The sequence below is a fragment of the Miniopterus natalensis genome, chromosome 9 (assembly GCF_054644295.1).
Source record: "Miniopterus natalensis isolate mMinNat1 chromosome 9, mMinNat1.hap1, whole genome shotgun sequence".
NCBI classification, from domain to species: domain Eukaryota; kingdom Metazoa; phylum Chordata; class Mammalia; order Chiroptera; family Miniopteridae; genus Miniopterus; species Miniopterus natalensis.
The window spans coordinates 24,840,759-24,860,850 of NC_142089.1; the positions used below are offsets into that span (position 1 = coordinate 24,840,759).

General features: G+C 51.0%; 1 protein-coding gene across 2 annotated transcripts; it reads right to left on the reverse strand.

The window, feature by feature from the left end:
• Positions 1–2,666: 2,666 nt before the first annotated feature.
• Positions 2,667–19,869, reverse strand: P3H1 (prolyl 3-hydroxylase 1). Of its 2 annotated transcripts, XM_016205165.2 has the most exons (15): positions 19,369–19,869; positions 16,610–16,762; positions 14,476–14,665; positions 14,129–14,260; positions 13,138–13,277; positions 8,864–8,953; positions 8,479–8,531; positions 8,184–8,305; positions 5,991–6,118; positions 5,792–5,887; positions 5,186–5,336; positions 4,430–4,547; positions 3,939–4,014; positions 3,542–3,682; positions 2,667–3,132 (listed from the first exon to the last, which is right to left on the reverse strand). In XM_016205165.2, exons 1-15 carry the CDS (start codon positions 19,831–19,833, stop codon positions 2,977–2,979), a joined length of 2,211 nt encoding a protein of 736 aa, XP_016060651.2. In that variant the 5' UTR covers positions 19,834–19,869; the 3' UTR covers positions 2,667–2,976. The 2 variants fall into 2 exon arrangements, with proteins under 2 accessions (XP_016060651.2, XP_087676496.1); XM_087820370.1 differs by lacking the exon at positions 8,864–8,953.
• Positions 19,870–20,092: the final 223 nt, after the last annotated feature.

The window sequence follows — 20,092 nt, forward strand, 5'->3', positions numbered from 1 at the left end:
CATCGTGGCCACCCCCAGCCGGTGCAGCCAGCAATGCGGCCACCTCCAGCCGTCCTGCCTGCCCAGGCAGGGTCAGGCGCCCTGATCCGGGATCCCGGAATGCTCTGCATAGTTCCAGTCACAGCACTTGGTGTGTGGTTTGCCTCCTTCCAGAGGACTGAGGACTGTGAGAACCTCCTGGCTCTACTACCAGCCTCAGTTCTGTGCCCCACAGCTAACCCCCTCCCAACAACCCTGAGCACAGGCTCTCTCGGTGCCTGTGCTGAGAGCTCCGCCAACGGCCTGGGGTGCCAGAGACCACGGTCCACATCCTCCTTGGGTCTGCTGAGCTGCCTCCGCCCCCCCGCCCCCATAGTGCTCGCATGGGCACCCTCTCTACCTGGAGCAAACTCCAGGCGTGGCTCACATGCCCTTACGTGTGCATCACAAGCCCAGACGGAGTGATCGCAGCCGCAACCCAGCCTGGACCCCGCCTCACCTCCTGCTTTGGAGTTGAGCTGCCCACCCTAATTATATGCACATTCCCCCTGGTCCTGCTGCTCTTAAAAACATTTGGCCTTTCGCAAGCTCTGTGAGAAGCCTGCTGTCTCCACACAGTGAGCGTTAGCTGAAATGGTAAAGGTCATCTGCCTTGATGTGGGAACCTCTGGAAGACCAGAATCAGGCGGGCGTAGCTTTCCGAAATGCTGAGTGTCTACTATGTGCTAAGCATAGTAGACACTGTCTCATAGATTCCCCATGCACACTCCTGACCATCCTGGGACGCCAGGACTGTCAGCCCAGGTTACCGGGGAGGAAGCACACCAAAGATCACACGACTCCAAGCGGTGGAGGTCAGTCTCGCCCACTCAGCATGTGGGTGAAGCTTATGTTCTTTCCACTAACATGGTCCTCTCTCCATAGGGCGAATGAGTCACCACACAGACACAGAATCACTCCCGTGAGCAGACTCACACGCGGTGCTGTCTCCCCGCTTAAAACCACTACTTGTTTCTTCACTTCACACCTCCCTCCAGCTCATCTCTCTGGCCCCTTGGAGCCAAATGCCTGAGCAGAGCGGCCTATACCATCACCATGTATTCCCCTCCCTTCTCAAACTCACTCCAGCCCGCCTTCCGTCCACACCACCTCACCAAAGCATCTCTTGTCTGTGTCCTCGCTGATTTTCATGTCGTCAAATCAAAAGCAGATCCTCAGTTCTTCCCCAGCTCAACCTCAGCAGATCTGACAGCACTGCTCACTCCCTCCCTCCTCTCATCAGCTTCCAGGATTCTGTCCCTCCTGGGTTGCCCCTCATGTCTCTGTGGCTCCCAGTGTCCTCTAGCCCCTGGCGCCTCCAGCCAGGCTGTCTTCTGACTCTTCCTCTGCCTACCCTGACCGCAGTCTCCTGGCTTGAACAACACCCAGACGCCGATGGAGACTCCCAAAGGCACGTGACCTCCACCTCTCCCTGAACTTGCCTCATATACAGCAGACTCCCTATCTGGTGTTTCTACTTGGACACCTAACGGACTCCTCCAACTTCAGCATGACATGTGCAAAACCAAACTCCTGGTTCCCACATCCCCACCCCTCCTACAGCCTGAGGCTGGAATCCTTAATGTCCATTTTCTCACTCCAGCCAGCCCATGGGCCACTCCTGCTGGCTCTGCCTTAGATCCAGAACCTGAGCCTTTTCACTGCCTTCACCCTGACCCACGCCACCTTCGTCTCTGAAGCAGTACTGCTCTCCTGGTCGCCATCCTCGCCCCATAGCCCATTCTCCACACACATTCTCTGCCGAGGCCTTTAAAATGTAAGTCGGATGTCGTCGCCCCTCTGTTCAAAACCCTCCAAGGGCGCGGGTCTCACCAAGTCGAAGCCCAAGTGCTCGCAGTGGCAGACAAGGCCCCCAGATTCTGACTTCATGCTGCCAGGCTGCCTCCCGGCCGTTCCTCCCTCCTCAGGGCCTGACGTGCTCCCCTTTCTGTCTCAAAGGATTACACACACACACATTTTTCACCTGTCTCCCCTATAAAAGGTAAGTGCTACGAGAGTGGGGAGTTGTTTGGTTTGCTCTCATATTTCCAGCACTGGCACCGAGCTGTGCTATCAACAGACGCTGGTTGACTGAATAAATGAGCACAGAGTGCAGGCTCCCAACTCTGCCCACAGCACCTCCAGCCCAGGAGGGGGATGGCTGTGGCTAGAGGAGCTGTCTCCAGTTCTGCTCTCTGTCTCCTGAGGAGTGTGCTGTCCTGCACCGGAGGCCCTGAGGTACGGGATCGAGGGAGGCGGCAGGGCAGGATGCACGTGGTTGACACGGGGCCCATGTGCCCCCGCACTGCTGACTGCTGTCCTCGCCAGAGCAGGATTATAATAATCCCTGCCATTCGTCCAAAGCATTCCAGTTCACCAAGTGCTGTCACACCCGATACTGCATCCGGGCCATACAACCGCCCACACGCTGGGCAGAGGGAGGACCGTGATCCCCATTATATAGGTGACAAGTCCGAGGTCCCCGAGGCTAAGTTCTGGCCTGAGGCTGCGCAGGAAGTGGCTAAGCAGGGTACTGAGCCAGGCCTCCTCGCACTGCACCTGCGCCGGCCCCTGCCCAGAGCAATCTTTGTCAAGTGAGACCTCTGGGGCAGGTAGGCATGTTTCTATTCTCTGAACAAACTGCCAAGTAAAAAAACACGAATCGTTTATTCTTTGGTTGTCTATACAGACACTTAAATACTGTATTGCTGTCTCATGGTTCCCTGTGCAGGCACCGGGGGGGTTCTGAGCCTGCATCCTGAGCCTTCAGCCAGGTCAAGGGTGGTGGGCCGTTCTGCCATGTCACTCCAAGAGCGGTAGCACCGTGCGAACAAGTGAGCAGGGTCCCCTTGCTGGAGAGCCCCTCCGCTCTGTGGTCCCCAGCGCGGGCCAGTCCAGGCCGCAGGACAGAGTCCCTCACGGCGGGTCTAATCACCAGTCCACGTGAGCTGGACGCTGTCAGAGCTCATCCTTGTGTCCTGACTCCCTGCCAGAGGCAGACTCCTCTGCAGGTTGCGGGGGGCCCTGCTGTGCTTCCTGGGGCTGCTCCTGAGGGAGGTCCATCTCTTCTGGGCTGAAGAGCATCTTCACCAGGTCGTCCGCCTGTACCCTGTCCTGCAAGGACAGACCCCTGCTAGTCAGAGAGGCCCTGGGCCCGGGTACGTACCACCTCTCAGGCACTACTTCCTGGGGAACAAGGAGGCTCCTCCTCAGTGGGCTCCCAGATCATCACCTTCTCAACAGGCCCTGCTCTCTGGACAAAGCCAGCTGAGGTGGTGAGTAAACAGGAACCGAGAACTGGGGTCATTCTCCATCCCGACCCCCCCCCCCCCCATTACAAGTAGGGAAGGGCCGGGAGAATGAGGCAGTGGCCACGATGACAGTGCTGAGCAAGGAGTGTCTCTGGACTCCCCGGCCCCAAGTGCAGTGGGTCTCTCATGTCTAAGCCATCAGCAAGGGGCCTGGGGGCGGCGGAAGCAGAACAAGGGCCCTTCCAGGTCACAGCAGCAGCAGCTGCCCTCACCCGCTCGCTGTGTCGAGCGTCCAAAGTGAACCACAGGGCGATGGCACAGCGCTGCCCTCTGGTGACGGCCTTCACTCCGTGCGGGTTTTCGGTGCCCGAGGAGAATCCCACAGCCCTTCCGCACTGGGGCTGCACCTCTGCCTGAAGGGCACAAAGGGGGACAAGGACAGACTGTGACCTGCCTTCAGAAGGGACATGGGGTCGTTAGGGCCCATGATTGTGGGTGGCCCCTCAGCCTAATTTCCAAAGACCAGAGCTAAAGAGTAAAGGTGACCAGAGGAGCAGCCAACATACCTCAAAGCCCCCTGGCTTGGGGAGGGAGCGCTTGCCACTAGAAGACCAGTGGGCCGCACTTAGAGGGTTTGTCTCTCAGGGATGGGGGCAAGGACACACTTACTGTTACGGTCTTGGCATCCAGTTCAGTGAAGTAAAAGTTTCCTCCATGGAAGTCTCCATTTAGGTAAAGAATGGCGCTGGGGAAGGCAGAGAGCATCTCAACACGGACCCCCTCCTCCTCCCGCCCCCCAGCTCCAGTGCATCTCCAAGGGCTCTCAACCAGCAGCAGGAGGGGACTTTCATAGGAAGAAAGCCTTCTAGAACCTTCTCCAAAGCCTCACAAATGACTGCAACCTTCCCACTCCTACCCCCTTGCCCCAGAGAACCCACCATACCCTCCACTGGGGGGACTTCTGTACCAAGTGCACCTTTCCTGTCCTCCTCATCGCACCACACTGTGATGACTTCCTTGTCTGACTTCCTATCCAGAGGGTCTGGGGACAAGGGGTTGAACCCTGGGAACAGCTGCTCCCAAACCTGTGTGTGTGTGTGTATCTGTTGGGGGAGGGGGTAAAGAGCAGGGCACTGGGGGCTCAGAGGGCGAGCTGGCACCTGTAGTCCCGGAAGGTGTAGGCAGGGGGCTCCTTGATGCACACGAGGGCCTCAGCATTCAGGATGCAGTTGTCCACGTGGACTGGGTGGCTACTGTCCTTCCTCTCAGCCTGCGCCTCTGGAACCCAGGTAACACATGTTAGCACTGAGATGCCTCAAGAGATATCGCAGCTCTCTTGCTGGCATGGGGGCTGCTTCCCAAAATGAGTCTGGGTCTTTGGGAATGGTCAGTGAACAAGGGGGTCTCTGGCTAAGCTGTATCAGCCCAGGGGTTGGGACAGAACCACCTGTATGTCCAATCCCGTCATTGAGAATCACTGGCCTAAACAAACTCTTAAATGTAGCTCTCCATAATCTGGCTTCTGAGGAACTCACCAGTCTTATCTGATTGCTGCCCCCTCTCACCTTACTCTCCAGAATGGCAAGTTTCTTAGTTCCCCCAACTACCAGGCTGCTCAATGCCTCAACTCCTTTGCACATGCTGTTCGTTCTCTCTGGTTTGAACCACCCTGTGTACTCCACAGGTCCTACTAATCCTGCACAACCATCATCACCTCCTCCAGAAAGCCCTCCTGACTGCCCATGTAGAATGGCTGTAACTTCCCCCACTGTACTATCACACTGGGTTGCCACTTAATTGTTTACATCCCCAAGGATGTTGAAAGGAACCAGACCCTGTCCTCCATGTCCTCAGCGTCCGCCAGGGCCCAGGCATGGCATGTGCTCAGCAAGGCTGCAGGGGTGAAGGAGGCCCACCTTCAATGGCAGTGCGGCACACCAGGTGGGAGTAGGAGAAGTAGAGGGGGGTGTCCAGGCGGAAGTAGGACTCCATGACGCGCCGCACTTTCTCCGTCACGTTGTAGTACAGCTGGGCACTCCGCAGAGGAACTTTCCCTTCCTGTCCCAGCTGCCAAGGAGACCGGTGGTCAGCTGCCCTGAACGCCCCTCTGTGGGCTCACAGGCGCCATGAGCCCCAGGCCCCACTCCTCATCCCTATACGGAAGGTGCAGTCTCTCTGCTTCCCACGTACAACACCCCAGTGTAAGCCTTCCCTCACGCTTCTCTCTGAGAATCTGTGCATGCCATGGTGAAGTACCGACCCCCGGCGTCAGCCATTCTTCAGAAAGCACTCTCACAGCTTTGGATATTGGTCTTATCTTGCTTACCTCATTTTAATACTCTTGGTCTAATAGCCAAAATTCCAAAGTGAAACTCCCTCAGCTTAATTTACCCTCCCTCCATGGCAGTTGGAGTGCCCACAGGCAGACATCTTTAACCTTTCCTATCACCATCCCCAGCTCCTCCCCAAAGCTGGCCTCCCCTGCCCTCTCCCCACTCTAGAATGCTGAGCACTGACTCTACCTTGAGGGCTTTGAAGACAGTAACGCCATAGAACTTTTCGTTGGGGGTGTGTGGGGAGGTTTGGCCCCGGTAGCCATCTCCTGATGTTGCTGCTGCCTACAAGCCCAAAAACAGGTGGAGTGAGCCAGGACAGTTGGCCACCTCTTCTCAGGCCAGGCCCGGCCCTCGGGGAGAAGGTGTGGTCTTTGGGTTCCCTCACGTTGGTCAGCCTCTGCAGCTCCCGGCACTCATCCTCAGAGATTACGCCATCCATCACCACCCGCTGGGAACCGTTCAGGACTTTGGAGTTCATGGTGAGATGGATGCCTTCATAGAGCAGGGGGCCACCTGCAAAGCAATGACAAGACAGGGCTAAATCCAGGAGCCATTTGTCCAGGGACTCTCCATTTGATACTGCTTCCCTGTAAGGAATAAAAATTCCAGTCTCTTAAGTAGCCACAGGCTGTAGAAACTCTATGGGGTGGGGCAATTGCTTTCCCCCCAGGCAAAAGCTGCTTGAAAGGAAAACCTCTGTCTGAGAAAGATGTTCTCCTGCCATAGCGGGAAGTGACTCAGCACTGGGGTCCAGAGAGGTGCCCTCTGAGATCTATTCCCGCAGCCAGCCCCCCTGGATTCTCCTCACACAGCTCTGGTCCAGTCTTCCTCTGCCAGAGCCCAAGATGATCATCTTGCTGCTTAAAGGTAAAACAAAGGTTGTGCACCTCTGAATTTCATAGCATCTTAATTTAAAAAGCTGGACCCACTCATTAAACTGTAGACCAAAATCTGCATATGTTACCCTATGTAAATTAAACCTAAATTTTAAAATAAGAAGAAAAAAAAATCCAGTTGTTTTCTGTTCACCAGAGAAATCTCCCGTTTGGTTACTTCCAAAGGTAGAGTTGTCCAAAGGACAGAACTTGGAGCTGAAAGATAGGAGATCCAAGTCCTGCTCCTAGCTCCCCTCCCAACCAGCTGCTGGCTCTTTAGGCCTTCACATTCCTAAAACCTGAGCTCCCGAAACAGAAAGACCTGGGTTTGGCTCCTGCATTAATGAGCTGTGTGGCATTGGAGAGTTAATTAACCTCACTGAGCCTTTATTTTCTCATCTGTAAAACAGCATGTACCTCATGTGACGCCTGTTTGATATAAAGAACAATACGACAAGTTAGATGCTTAGCACAATGCTTGGCACACAGTAAATGCTCAGAAGTTTAGCTGCCATCATCGTCGTCATCATCACCATCATTTATTTAATATGAGGATCTTAGAATCTGCCCAACACACCTCCCAGGGAGTGAAGAGAATTAAGACAAATAACACTGAAAGCACTCTGAAAACAAAGGCAGTCCAGACAAATTCTTTTCACACGTTAATCTTGTTAAATTAATCACTGTTCTATTTCTCGGGGTGTCTCATTGTGCTGGGGACATATGAGAGAATCAGTCCAACTCCATCTATTTACTGAGGCCACAGCATGTGCCAGGCACTGTGCTAGGCAAGGCAAGGGATTAACTCCTAAAGGCAGCACCCATTCCAACAATTACAAATAACCAGCATAAGGCAGACCTTGTGAAAATACAAAGAAAAGTTCAACAGAGGGGGTTCCCAACCGGGCTTTGTCGGGTGCGTCTAGACACCTCACAGGCAGAGATGAAGGGAAGTGAATGAGGAGGGGTAGGCATGAACAAAGACTGGTGGGCGGAGGGAGGCTCCGGGAGCAGGAGCAGCCTGGGGGGTAGAGGGGAGAGCACACCATTAAAGCGGTCGGCAGGGAGGATGTTGGAGTCCCTGTGTTGGGAAGACTGATCTGGCCCCCAAGTGGGAAGGGGCAAGGACAGACAAGAAGAGGAAAGACAAGGGCAGGAAAGAAGGAGGTGCTGGGGCTTGAAGCAGGCTTGAAGCTGGCTTGAGGCAACGGGAAAAGAAAAAGGCTGGGGTGAAAGGAGACACAGAGCAGAGTAGTAATCGGTAGGCCTCCCTGGAGGACTGGAGGGGTGGTCCCGGGGGAAGGGTTTGAGAACCAAAGGTGACCTGAAGATTTTGAGGCTTGGCAGCAGGATGAATGAGGAACTTTGGAAGTAGGGAGACAGGATGAGTTTTGTCCTATGAATACTTACTAAACTAGTGTTACTGTGACACAAGAGTCTAATTTCTTTCACAGAAGCCAATTCTCAGTGCTCTTCCCAGCAGAAGTCCTGTTGGCGAGTTAGTAGGGACACCGAGGCGAGGTTAGGCCTGACCCACGCAGGCTCAGAGCTGGCTCAGATCCTGAAGCTGGGCCACAGTGAGCCTGGCGCTGGAGGGTGGGGTGGGGCGGGGAGAGGGTGGGGGGTGAGTCCCCTCTGGTGTGGGGTGACCTGCCTTGCTGCCTCCTCAATAGCAGCAAAGGCCTGGAGCTCTGTCCTCTCACCTTCCCGGGTCAGCCTGCTCACATCCAGTGACTCCTTCGTCTTCTCTTCCACCAGGGTCTCGATCTCCTTCATTAGGTTCCCAATCTCCTGGGAGATGCGGACGGCTGTTTCCCGTTCTGACCTGTGAGCACAGCCGCTCTGAGGACTGGATTCGGGGGCTCGCCCTGGCTCCCTCCCCGACTTCCCAGACTGGACCTGCCCACCCCTTGCCAGGAGTTCGCATCTGCCTGGGCTCAGGAAGCCGCAGTGCTTCATCACACCGATCCAAGCATGCAGTTTCTTCAAGGTCCTCACTTCTGTTTCTCTTGCAATCTCTTGGGAATCACCTCTTCTGGAGTCCATGAATCCTAAAGACAGGTCAGGAAAAAGATAACAGTGTAGGATGACCTACTTAATCTTCCAGGTCCCAATGCATAGAATAGGGCCCACAGAAGAATCCACCTTATCACCTGCGTGGCCTCAGGAAATGATGTGAGAGGTCTCTGAGCCCTATCCCCTCTAGCTAGCTGCCCAGAGTTCCTCTTTGTCGTTTTCTGTCCCTCATCCATGGGTTTCACAGATCCCATGTTTGGCCTACCTCCTAACAGTTTTCTCCCTGGAGTCACAGGGCGCACCACTCACCCCCATCCCTCACCCCCTCACACTCCCCCATCCCCTCAGCTCCTGTGCCCTGGCTCACCGGATCAACAAAGGGAATTCCAAAAACATCGTAAGCAAAGAAAAGCAGTTCTTTCTCCAGCAGGCTTCGCTGTCGGTACTCCTGGGCACTCTAATGAAACAGAGTGAAAGAAACATCCTGGAACCTGGCCCTGTTAACTCTCGGGTGTTCTCGGCATTCCGCATGTCACTCTCAGTATGACTGAGGCGCCTCTCCCCATCACTAGTGTGTCTGTCCCCCAGTCAGGGACAAAGCCTCACTGCTGTGCTCAAGGGCTCCTCCTGCGGGGCTCACGCAGAACCTCTGAGAGCGGCATAACCAGGCTTCCCTTGAAGGGAAAAGCCCCCTTCCTCCCCTGAGACCCCCCATTAATCTCCAGGACATAAAATTTGATGATTCTCAGGAGATGTGAAAGTATTTCTCAAAGGACAGTTCCTTCTTGACTTGCAGTTTAGTCCTCAGAAGGGAAACCTTGGAAAGTGCATAACTTGACTGTTACTCACTGAATCTTTACAGCCACCTTTGAGGTTGATACCACTGTCCTCATTCTACAGACGCAGACACTGAGGTGTAGAGGGGATAGACGACTTATTTTAGGGACACTACAGGAAACGGTAGAGCAGGGACCTTGTCTTTCCAACCCTAAAGCCCATGTACTTTTCATTACGCCACTGCCTCCCCTGACTCGGAACAGGCCGTGTCCCTCCCCGGAGATGGGCAGCTGCAGCAAGGGCAGCCAGGTCTGTCATCTGGCCCTCCCAGAGGCGCTCACAGGCAGGGCTTACCCAGGGCAGAGAAACTAAGTACCTTCTGGGGTCACATCTTTCCCTAGGTGCCCTGCTAGTCTCCAAGCAGCAGAAGGAAGGAAAAGAAAAAGAAGACACCATCAGTTGAAATAAAAGATGAGGGCAGTAAGGAAAACGTTAAGTGTCCTTATACCATCTATTATATTTACCCAAGAGGAAGGTGGGAATTTCCTCCTGCAGAGTTTCAGTGATTGGCTTCCTTCACCAAGTGCTAGACACCTCGCTAGGTATGTTATCTCACCTAACCCTCCCAACAGCTCTATGAGGCTGGTAGGGAGCAAATCCCCCTTCTACCATTTATTCATCCAACACTGGTGTTCTGAGTACCAGCTCTGTGTCAGGAACTGAGCCAGCAGAGGTTCCGGTCAGCACTACCAGCCACAGGCCACTGTGCAAGTTAACTCATCTCTCCGGGCCTAACCGTCCTCATCTCTAAAATGAGAAGAACAATGCCCACTCCCAGGGTGGCTGGATGATTAAAGAGGCGATGGCTGTAAGCCACCCAGCATAGAGCTTGGCTCAACAAATGCTAGTTACCTTCTTTCCAGAAGAGGAGTTCTAGTTAAAAATGGTGGATTGGCCACATGGGCTTATTTCCCCTCTCTACCCCAGACCCACTACTATGATCATAAAGGAAAGACAAACAGAGAAAGAAAAAGAAAAAAAGGTCTTAACTCAGCAAGACAAAGACTGGGAGAAGCGCCATCTCAAATCCAGACGGTCTCCATCTAGCGGCCAAAGAGGACAACTGCAAGCTAACCCATCTCCCCCTCCCAGTGGGAGGGGATGGTCAGAGAAGGGTTATTTCTATGGGAGATCCCGGGATTCCAAAGCTAGGAAGAACCTTGGCATTTTTCTCCAGGGTAGGCTGGTGACCCCACCTCACCGAGTTGTTTGAGATTCAAATGAAATAAAAGCTGTGAAAGAATTTTGTAAGCTATAAGAGCCACACATATTTGAAAGGAGGTGATTTTCGATAGTGAGCACCACAACGACCAGAATCGGAAAGCTGCTATTGCCACATCATCTCCCTCCTCCTCCCAGGGATCAGAGGAAGAGTTAGCCACCCTGGGCTGGAGTGCTGGCAGGCCAGGAGACCTGTGACGAAAGCACCCTGCTCCACCCGTGGGTGTGTTTCTGAGCTAGGTAGACAGCACCATGCATGGTCTCCCAAGCTGGGCACTTGCTGCCTGATTAGATAGAAAGAGGAGAGGAGCGAAAACACCCCCCCACATTCTGCCAATCCCACCCCCTACTTCTACCTACTCCTCTTGTTGCCACTGCCTCAGTCAGGCCTCGGTGCCTCTCCTGCTCTCCGCACCACCACAGCAGCTCCAGCTGGTCTCCTTCCAGCACCTTCCTCCCCTGAGTCACCCACTATCACATCCTGTCAGACTACTGCTTAAAACCACTGTCTGCTTCATGGAACACAGCCCAAAGTCCTGGCGGGGCACTCAAGACCACTCAAAATCTGACCTCCCCGGCCTCATTTCCTGTAACCCCCTGTATCATCTTTCATTAATATGGGACAACTGTCCATGCTGTTTGCACATGCTGTTCTTAAGCTTTTAAAATCAAATGTCAATACCACTCTTGTGAAGCCTTCCCTGACTCACCAGTTGACTGCCTTTCTTCCACTATAACTTGTACTCACTGTCTACCATTACATGCACTAGAGTATTCAATAAATTTTGGATTACATATCTTTCTGCATCATCAATGCCCTAAGGTGTGTTTTAGATGGCATTGAAAAAGACATGCAAGTAATACATATATAGCTAAAAGAAATCCCTAGAGTACCAACAGCCATGAAAAGAAATGTTCAGTCTCCCTCCTGACCCCTGACCTGTAGGCCCATGCCTCAGGGGTAATCCAGATTAACAGTTTTTTATCAAAAGATTACAATTTAAAATTTAAAGCATATATATGTTTCCAAAAAAATAAATAGGATTTAACACATTTATTATTTATATATTTAATGTAACATATCTTTTTTTGTTTACTTAAAATCATATCACAGAGACAGTTTCATATTGGTGCACAGTAATCAGCTCATACAACATAATAGCTGTCTTGTAGGTCACTGACTGAATGCACCATAATTTATTTAATCAGTCCCCAAATTGGTAGCAGTTCGCCTGTTTCTGGTTTTTGCCTTCAGCAGCAATGTTCCAGTGCACATCTGTGCACACTTAGCTTTGCAGGCCTGTTCAGGACAGCTGCAGGGTAAATTCCCCCAGTCCCACTGCTGGTTAAATTAACAGTCCAATTTACAGTCCCACCAACAGTGCAGGAGTGTGCCTGCTTTCTCACCCCCTACATTTCTCCAGTATATTTGTTGTATAAACAACTGAGTGGCCTCTAGAGCAATTGTAGCTATTTACTCTTTTTTTTTTGACAAAATGAAAAACTGGTCCAAAGTTAGAGCCATTATTACACACACTATAGAAGGGGTTGGGGAGAGGCCAGAAGGACACAGGTGGCTGAGGACCACAGTGATAAGCTGTTTCAGGAGGCGGCTGAGGTTAGAGGTGAAGGAACTGACCCCCTATGACGTGGTCCATCAGCAAGGTGCTCGTGATGCTACCCATCCACACAACACTTTGTACACACTTGTACCATGCCTCTCAGCTCACTATCTCATTTGACCCTCCTACTCATTCTGTGTTCAAGACAGAGCAAGAACCAGATGGAGAAGCACACGTGCCTACGATCTCCACAAAGATCACACAGCTAGCAAGTGGAGGAGCGAGGATTTGAGCATAGACTAGTGCCTTCAAATCCACCTCATTGCTCTGGTCTGAAGAACAAAACGGTCCAGGGTCTCCACAAGGCATCCATACAAATATCAAGGTTTATAGTACCAAACTCATTAAGTTAAAGACAGGGAGCTTTTCGTGTTTTTAATTACAAAAATAATACCCATTCACTGCAGGGAATTTAGAAAATATAAATGAGCGAAATACAACAATCACCCATAATTCTACTACCCAGAAATAAGCATAGCTAACATTCCAGTGCGAACATTTTCGTCATGTATTATACGGGTTTACTCCTTGCTTTCAGGGAGAAGGGAGTCATGCTGAAAGAGGGAGAGATGGCAGACAATGGCAGAAAGAGGGGGGATGGGGAGAAAAACAAAGACAGAACGCTTTTGAGTGAAAAAAAGTGAGCATGATGTTAAAAATGATAAATCTTGGCCAAGTGGCATCAAGTCTCAAAGTGGGGTGCCAAAAAGGGGAAAGACAGCTGCTCTGCAGTTCTGCTTTTCCTTGACAACTCAGAGAACATACCTCTGGGCCCAGATCATGCTAATTAATTATGCTAGTGAAGCTCCACACCTTCTCCATGCTTCCTGTGCTCCCTACTCTCCCAGTGACAAGCGCTCAGCGCACTCCCACCCGCGCAGGTACCCTGCCCCGCTGCACGTTGCACGCAAGCAGTGCGGCTCCTCTCTTCCACCCCACTCTCTGCCCTCTGGCCTCTCACCTCGCGGGGGCCAGTGGAAGTGGCTTGTTCTTCTCCAAGCATGGCGGTATAGTAGGCCAGGTTCTGGTTCATCACTTCATCGTGGGGGAAGAAGAGGAGATAGGTCTTGGCACATTCAATAGCCTGTGTATAATTCCCAACTGCAAAGCAAAAGAAAAGTGGCTGAGAAGGGTCCAATCCTGGGACCAGGAACCACTAGTGTTCATTCTCAGCACAGATTTGGGGGGAGACATAGAAGAATAAAGTTACATGAACACAGAATTGATCTTAGGGTGCTCAGTATCCTCAGGGTTACCTAATATTGAAACAGAAAAGAATGTGAACCCTCTGTGTGCCCACATCTTCAAAAATTCACAAGTCATTCAAACTCTGGCCTCTAAATTAGACCAATTTCAAGAATATTCTCATCTTCCTACCTTCTTTTCCCTATGGATTTTCAGAAGAGAGGGGAAGATTACAATAGCAAATTGCCTCTTTGTTGGTATAGCTGAGTCTCCTCAACTCAATTATAAACATTGTATACTCATGAATACGCTGTAATGCTTAGCACATAATAGGAACTCAGTAAAGACCTGCTGACTTGTTTTTCTGGATATTGACAGACTCTCCCTCCCCGCACCTCCACTCCCCTTCCCAGAGAGCACCAGTGCTGTACAAGGGAGAAGGGATGAGAAATGTCTTGTGAACTGGTTTCAATGGTAGTACACCCTAGCCTTTGCTGTAACTTAATTCAGACGCAAAATTAGATTATAAATGTCATAGAAGGGACGAGAGAGGTCCTAGAGTCTCCCTCTCCTAGCTTTTCAGGCTGCTGGTATCGGCTTCCTTGGCTGGTAGCTTGGGATAAAGCACCTAGGGATCACCTGGCACGGTGCCTTCCAGAGTCACAGAGAGAAGCCAAATGAGTTGGAGCACAGTGCCACCATCCCTGCCTACCTTGCTTTTGGCTTCTTACTTACAAGCAGCAAAGAAAGAGGAAAGTTGGCCTTACTGTTATAGTAGGCAAACTGCAGGTAATTATAATGCGACGGGAGGAAGTCTTCGAAGGGCTTCTCTCGACTTGGGTGGGAAGCCAGCTCAGTGACACAGTTCTGCTTGCAGCTAAGGACCTGGATGTAATGATCTGAAAAGAATCAAAGAGGGGAATAACTATAAGGTCAATGTTCAGGGTTCAAATTCTGGTAAAGATGAGTAAATTCAAGTGGAAGCAACCATCAGTCAGATTCCCAGATTTCAGAAATTTAGAAATGAGGCTGAAGATGCTGTGTGTGTATTATCATGACACCGTTCTCAGAGCTCAGGCAGGCCTGGCTGAGGGCCGGGCTCCGAGCCGCGCACCTGTGATGGCCTGGAAGAGGTCAGCGTTATACTCGAGGTAGTTGTAGCCGTCATAGTCATAGGGTCCTTCGCAGAGGGCCCGGCACTCCTCGTCCGCCACAAAGTACTCCTGCAGCGCAGCCTCCAGGTGGGGCACGGCTTCCTGCGGCCGCTCCTCGGAGTAGAGTCGCACTCCCAGTCGGAACTCGTCCTACTGGGAGGAAGGAGTACTCCAATGCAGGCCACAGACAGCCCTCTCTCCTGGTCCCCTGCCACCTTCCTGAGGGTCCTCATCTCCTGCTCATCTCAGGTTATGGATGGAAAGGGTGGCTGATACATAATGAAGGCCTTTTGTAAATGGTCTTGACTTGCTTCTTTTGACACTTAAAAACATTTAACTACATCTAATGTAGTCTGTGGTGATGAGAGCAATCTTTCCAACCGAAGGGTCATGATTTGGGCGGGGGCAAGCAGCTGATTACAGACTTTGCTGTTGCTATCTATGGACACAGGTCCCATTCTTGTGGACAATAACCATTTTCATTTGTCACAGAATCACTAAAAAACACAGACAAAAAACAACCCCAAGACTGTATGTAGCTGTATAATGTACTAGGAGTACACAATTTACTTTTATATATTTTGTTGTTGTTTTTAAAATGTTTTTATTGATTTTAGAGAGAGAGAAAGGGAGAGGGAGAGATAGAAACATCCATGCGAGAGGAACATCCATCAGCTGCCTCCCGCATGCCCCCTACGGGGGATCAAGACCACAACCCAGGCATGTGCCCTGGCCAGGGATCAAACCGGTGACCTCTTGGTGCATGGATTGACTCTCAATCCACTGAGCCACACTAGTGGGCTACACAATTTACTTTTAAAAGGCACTTTGGCCCTAACCAGTTTAGCCTAGAGTGTCGGCCCTAGGACTGAAGGGTCTGGGTTTGATTCCGGCCAAGGGCATGTGCCTTGGTTGCGGCTCAATCCCCAGCCCCGGTTGCGGTGTGTATAGGAGGCAACCTATCGATGTGTCTCTCTCACATCAATGTTTCTCTCCCCCCACTCTCTCTTTCTCTCCTTTCTACTCTCTCTGAAAAAGCAACGGAAAAATATCCTTGGTCGAGAATAAAGTCATTCTGATATTGTTCCTAACATCTCTTTCCGAACTATTAAAACTCAAGAGAATGTAAGCTCTTTATAAAAATGTTATATCAGCCCGGCCGGGCGTGGCTCAGCAGTTAAGCATCGACCTAGGATCCAGGCAATCAGGGTTCGATTCCTGGTCAGGGCACATGCCCGGGTTGTGGGCTTGATCAATGACTCTCTCATCATTGATGTTTCTCTCTCTCTCTCCCTCTCCTTTCCTCTCACTGAAATCAATAAAGATATATTAAAAAAAAAAAAAAAAGTGTTATATCAGCCTGGCCAACATGGCTTAGCAGTTAAGCATCAACCTAGGATCTAGAAGATTGAGGTTCTATTTCCAGCCAGGGTATATGCCCAGGTTGCAGGCTCGATTCCCAGCAGGGGGCGTGCAGGAGGCAGCCGATCAATGACTCTCTCATCATTGATGTTTCTCTCTCTCTCTCTCCCTCTCCCTTCCTTTCTCTGAAATCTATATATATATATATATATATTTTTTTTTTAAAAAAAGCTCTATCATCACAGACAATATCTCTATGGAATACGTACTTTTCCTGCTAATTAAACAGAACAAGGACATTGAGGACTACTGTACCACTTACTGCAGTGAAAAGCAAAACCTACACGGCCAAAAAACTGTGACTAGTAAATTAATATGATCTATGCATGAAATGCACTGTCATGCAGCCATTAAAAATTGTGTTTTGAAAGAAAATCTGAAGATGTGAAAAAAGGCTCATGATATGATGTTAGTTCAAAAAAGGGTGATGAAAAAGACGCAAAAAATATGACATCAAATTACATTTAAAAATTACATACAGAAGACTTGAAGTATAGGCCAAAATATCAACTACTGGTTTTCCTAAGGTGGCAGTATTATAAAAGATTATTTTCTGTTTTACATTAGTTGCATTTTTCTAATGCTGGACAATGAACATATATTACTTCTGTAATCAGAAAATAACCCTTGTGTCACTTTAATTAAAAGAGAGAAGGGGATAAAGCTTTTCACCATATGAGGTTTGGCCTCAAGATCCTTGAAGTCGGCCTCCTTCACCCCAGACATTGTCTGGTAATAGTCTAGGTTCTGCCGCATCTCCATGTGCTCAGGATTGCCCACGAAGAAGGTGTGCGCTGCTGCTACGGCTTTCTCCAGCTTGTTTATCTAAGAATGAAGCATAAAAACGCTATTTTCACATCCAAACCCTGAACATCTGTGTCCACGTGTGCAGTCCACAGTAAACAGGAAATCTCAGCCTTCCTGAGCCTTCCATTCAGTGTGCCCCAGCCTCTGTCTGCCCCAGAAAACACACCTATGGCAGGAACCACATACCAGAGATTAGGAGCAAAGGGCCCTAGGCAGATTTTCAACTATTTTCTAAATCAGGCTTAGGGGCTCCCCAAATTACAGAAGGTAATGCTGCAACAGTATAAACATTCTATTTTAAAACAAAGGCCCTATTGTAGGGGAAACACTATAGAAAACTGACTGCCCAAATAATATATTCTCAAGATTCAGATGTACTGACTGAGCTGAAGAAAATCCAAGGCTTTACAGATATAGGGTTAGGGGAGAAAGAGCAGCTAACAATTAGACCGTGCCTCAGAATTTGCCTAGAAAAAAAAGTGGGTTTTTTGGTTGTTGTTTTTTTGCATAAGTGTTTTGAAACATGCAAGGGAAAGGTGGGTGGCTGAAAAAATCCTAAGGTCCTATACAAAATCCAGACATGGCATCTTCAGATTCAAAATCATGAGGTTAAAACAAGTGGCTATACAGATATCTGAAGGGGGGAAATGTGCTACAGGCCACAATAATGCCCATAGAAATGGACTCCAGCATATCAAAGTTACACAGGTTCATATGCAGAATTCAAAATAAATCACTGGTGATCTAATGATTAACTAATGGGCTTTGGTGTCAGACTGGAGATAAATCTAGGTTTAATTACTCACTTTGCTGGGGCTTTAGACAAGTTAAAGATTATAGATCAGTTCCCTAATCTGTCATCTGGAGACAGCACTCACTACCTCATAGCATAGTTGGGAAGGTTAAACCAGATAATATATACCCAGCTTCTAACACATGATGCTGGGCACATAGTAAGTGCTCAGTAAACATAAATCTTAGCAGTATTATTAATATGCTAAAAAATTCTTCTTTTCTGATCACTGGTACTAGTAAATACACACTAAACAAGGAGTCAGCCCTGACTGCAACCCTAAAATAGCCAAGTGACCCAAGGTCAATAATCCCCATCTCTAGGCCTCAGTTCCCTTAATTATAAAATCATAAATTCTCTCGAGTCCATTCCTTCCATGGACTTATTCTCTTGAATTTTTCAGCATTGCTCTTGCTTTCTCTGTTCTCCCCCATCTCCTCACTCTGTCCCCAGCCCTTCTTTACTCCCTAAGCACCAAGGCATCTAGTTTCTTTCTCTCATGTGAACAGCAGGCACTCATCTAATGGTTTTCCTGCCACCACTTTCTCCTTTTTCCAAGGCGTATTCCACATGGCTTCTAGGGCTAGCATTCTAAAACCTAATCCGATGATGGCTCCCTGAAGCCTACAGAATCCTCTTCCCAGTCCGGCCTTACTCCACCCGGAATGGCCATCCTTGCTCTCCTCTAGCAATATCTAGGGTCAGCTTCAAATGTCACCTCTTTTTCAAGTCTCTCTAACTTCTCTGAGACAAAGCTAGATTCTCCTTCCTTTGTGCTCCCACAGCCCTACTTACACGTCCTTTCTGTAACCCTCATCATCGTGATTCTTAACAGCAAAGCAAGACAAACAAACAAACAAACAAATCATAAAGTCAAGCACTTTAATTACCAGTACAAGAACTGGAATGTACTCGGTATTCCATAAATGTTTGTCAAAGAATTTTAAAAAGTGCTTTTAAGTGACATGACCAAAGATAGCCCAATTATTTAGAAGGAATGGAGCAGAATTGTGGACACAAAATACTTGTGGAGGGGTGGAAATCTGAGGTCCCCAAGATTTTCTAAGTCTCTCTCTGGGTTGAACTGAAGGTCTGTTAAACTATGGATATAACAGACATGCAGCGCAGCCCCTTCTTTTTTCACCCAATAAAATGGGGCTAATAATGGTACCTACCTTACAGGATATTGCCAGGATCTGGGCAAATGAATTAATAAAAGCAAAGTACTTTAAATAGTGTCTGGCTATCATCATCATCATCATCATCAAGCCAGGAGCGCTCCAAATCCATGCATACACTTGGACTTACAGGCACTCTGGAATTCCTAAAATTACTCATTTTCTTTGGAAACCTGACAGACGAGCCAGAGGGTCCCCCCAGGGAGGGGCCCGGCAGCCCCTGCTGGCGACGTGGCAACCTCACGCCCTGAAGGCTGCGGCACCCGGGCGGCAGGAAAAGCATCGCCGAAAAAGGAACCGGAAGGAAGATGGTGTAGAGGGTCCTGGCTTCCCACTCGGACAGCCACAATGGAATCAGGGTGAGAGGCGCAAGCTGCCGCTTGAGCTCCCCTGAGGAGGCCTCCCGGGGAAACAGGCCAAGTTTTGTTTGGTGGGGCCTTCGCCCGAGGCTGGACCTTTGGGGTTAGCATCTGACTGTGCGAAGCGGGCGAGGCGGGTCTCCCGGCAGGGTCCTCGCTCTCCCTGGCTCCGAGGAGAACTCCCGGGCCAAGAGACCCCCCTCCCTCTCCGCGGATACCTCCCGGGCCCCCCAAGATCCCCCGGGTCGCCCTCAACCACGCCCCGAGGGACGCGGCCACCGGGCAGGGCTGCACCTTGAAGTAGGCGACCTGCAGGTAGTTGTAGGGGCTCCGCTTGTGGAACTCCAGCTCCAGCTCCTCGCTGAGCGCGTGGGCGCCCGGCGGCCCCAGGCAGCGGCGCAGGCAGGCGGCGCGGCGCAGCAGGCCCCCGAAGAAGCGCAGGTCGTGCAGGGCGACGGCGCCCGAGGCCTGCGCCAGGCTCGGGGGTGAGTCGGCGTCCAGTTCCCACGGGAAGTCGGCGGCACAGCGGGTGCGGCAGCGCAGGCGGAGGGCGCGCAGGGCGGCCCGCGAGCGCAGCGCCCGCTCCATGCTCAGGACCACTCCGGGCCAATCCCCGCGCGCGTAGGCCGCGGTCCCCTCCGCGAAGAGCAGATCCGGCGTCGACATGTCCCACCCTGCCTCGGACTCGACGTGGGCTGGGGAGGCAGCCGCGGCAACTGCCAGCAGTGCGGCCAGCAGCTTCCACACGCGTGCCGCCATCCCCTCCTCAGACCTAACCGGACTGCTCCCACCGCCACGGAGCCCGGAGCCCCACCCCCAAAAGCCCCGCCCCGCCCGAGTTAAGCCCCGCCCCCGAAGCTAGGCACCGTCTTACAGGACTCCACCCCTCAGCGGAACCTGTCAGTCAGCAGGAGCTCCGCCTCCGAACTCCGGAGCCCCGCCTCCGAGCTCCCCAGCTCTGACGCCCATTGGCCAGGGAACACGGAAGCTCCGCCCATGGGCCTTTGTGCGCGCTCTC

Coding starts and splice junctions, on each gene's coding strand:
- P3H1 (XM_016205165.2), bottom strand. CDS start 19,833: ATGGCGGCACGCGTGTGGAAGCTGCTGGCCGCACTGCTGGCAGTTGCC. Junction 13,278..14,128: donor GCAGTTTGCCTACTATAACA/GTAAGGCCAACT, acceptor TTTGCTTTGCAG/TTGGGAATTATACACAGGCT. Junction 6,119..8,183: donor GAGCAGGCTGACCCGGGAAG/GTGAGAGGACAG, acceptor ATTGCTTTGCAG/GTGGCCCCCTGCTCTATGAA.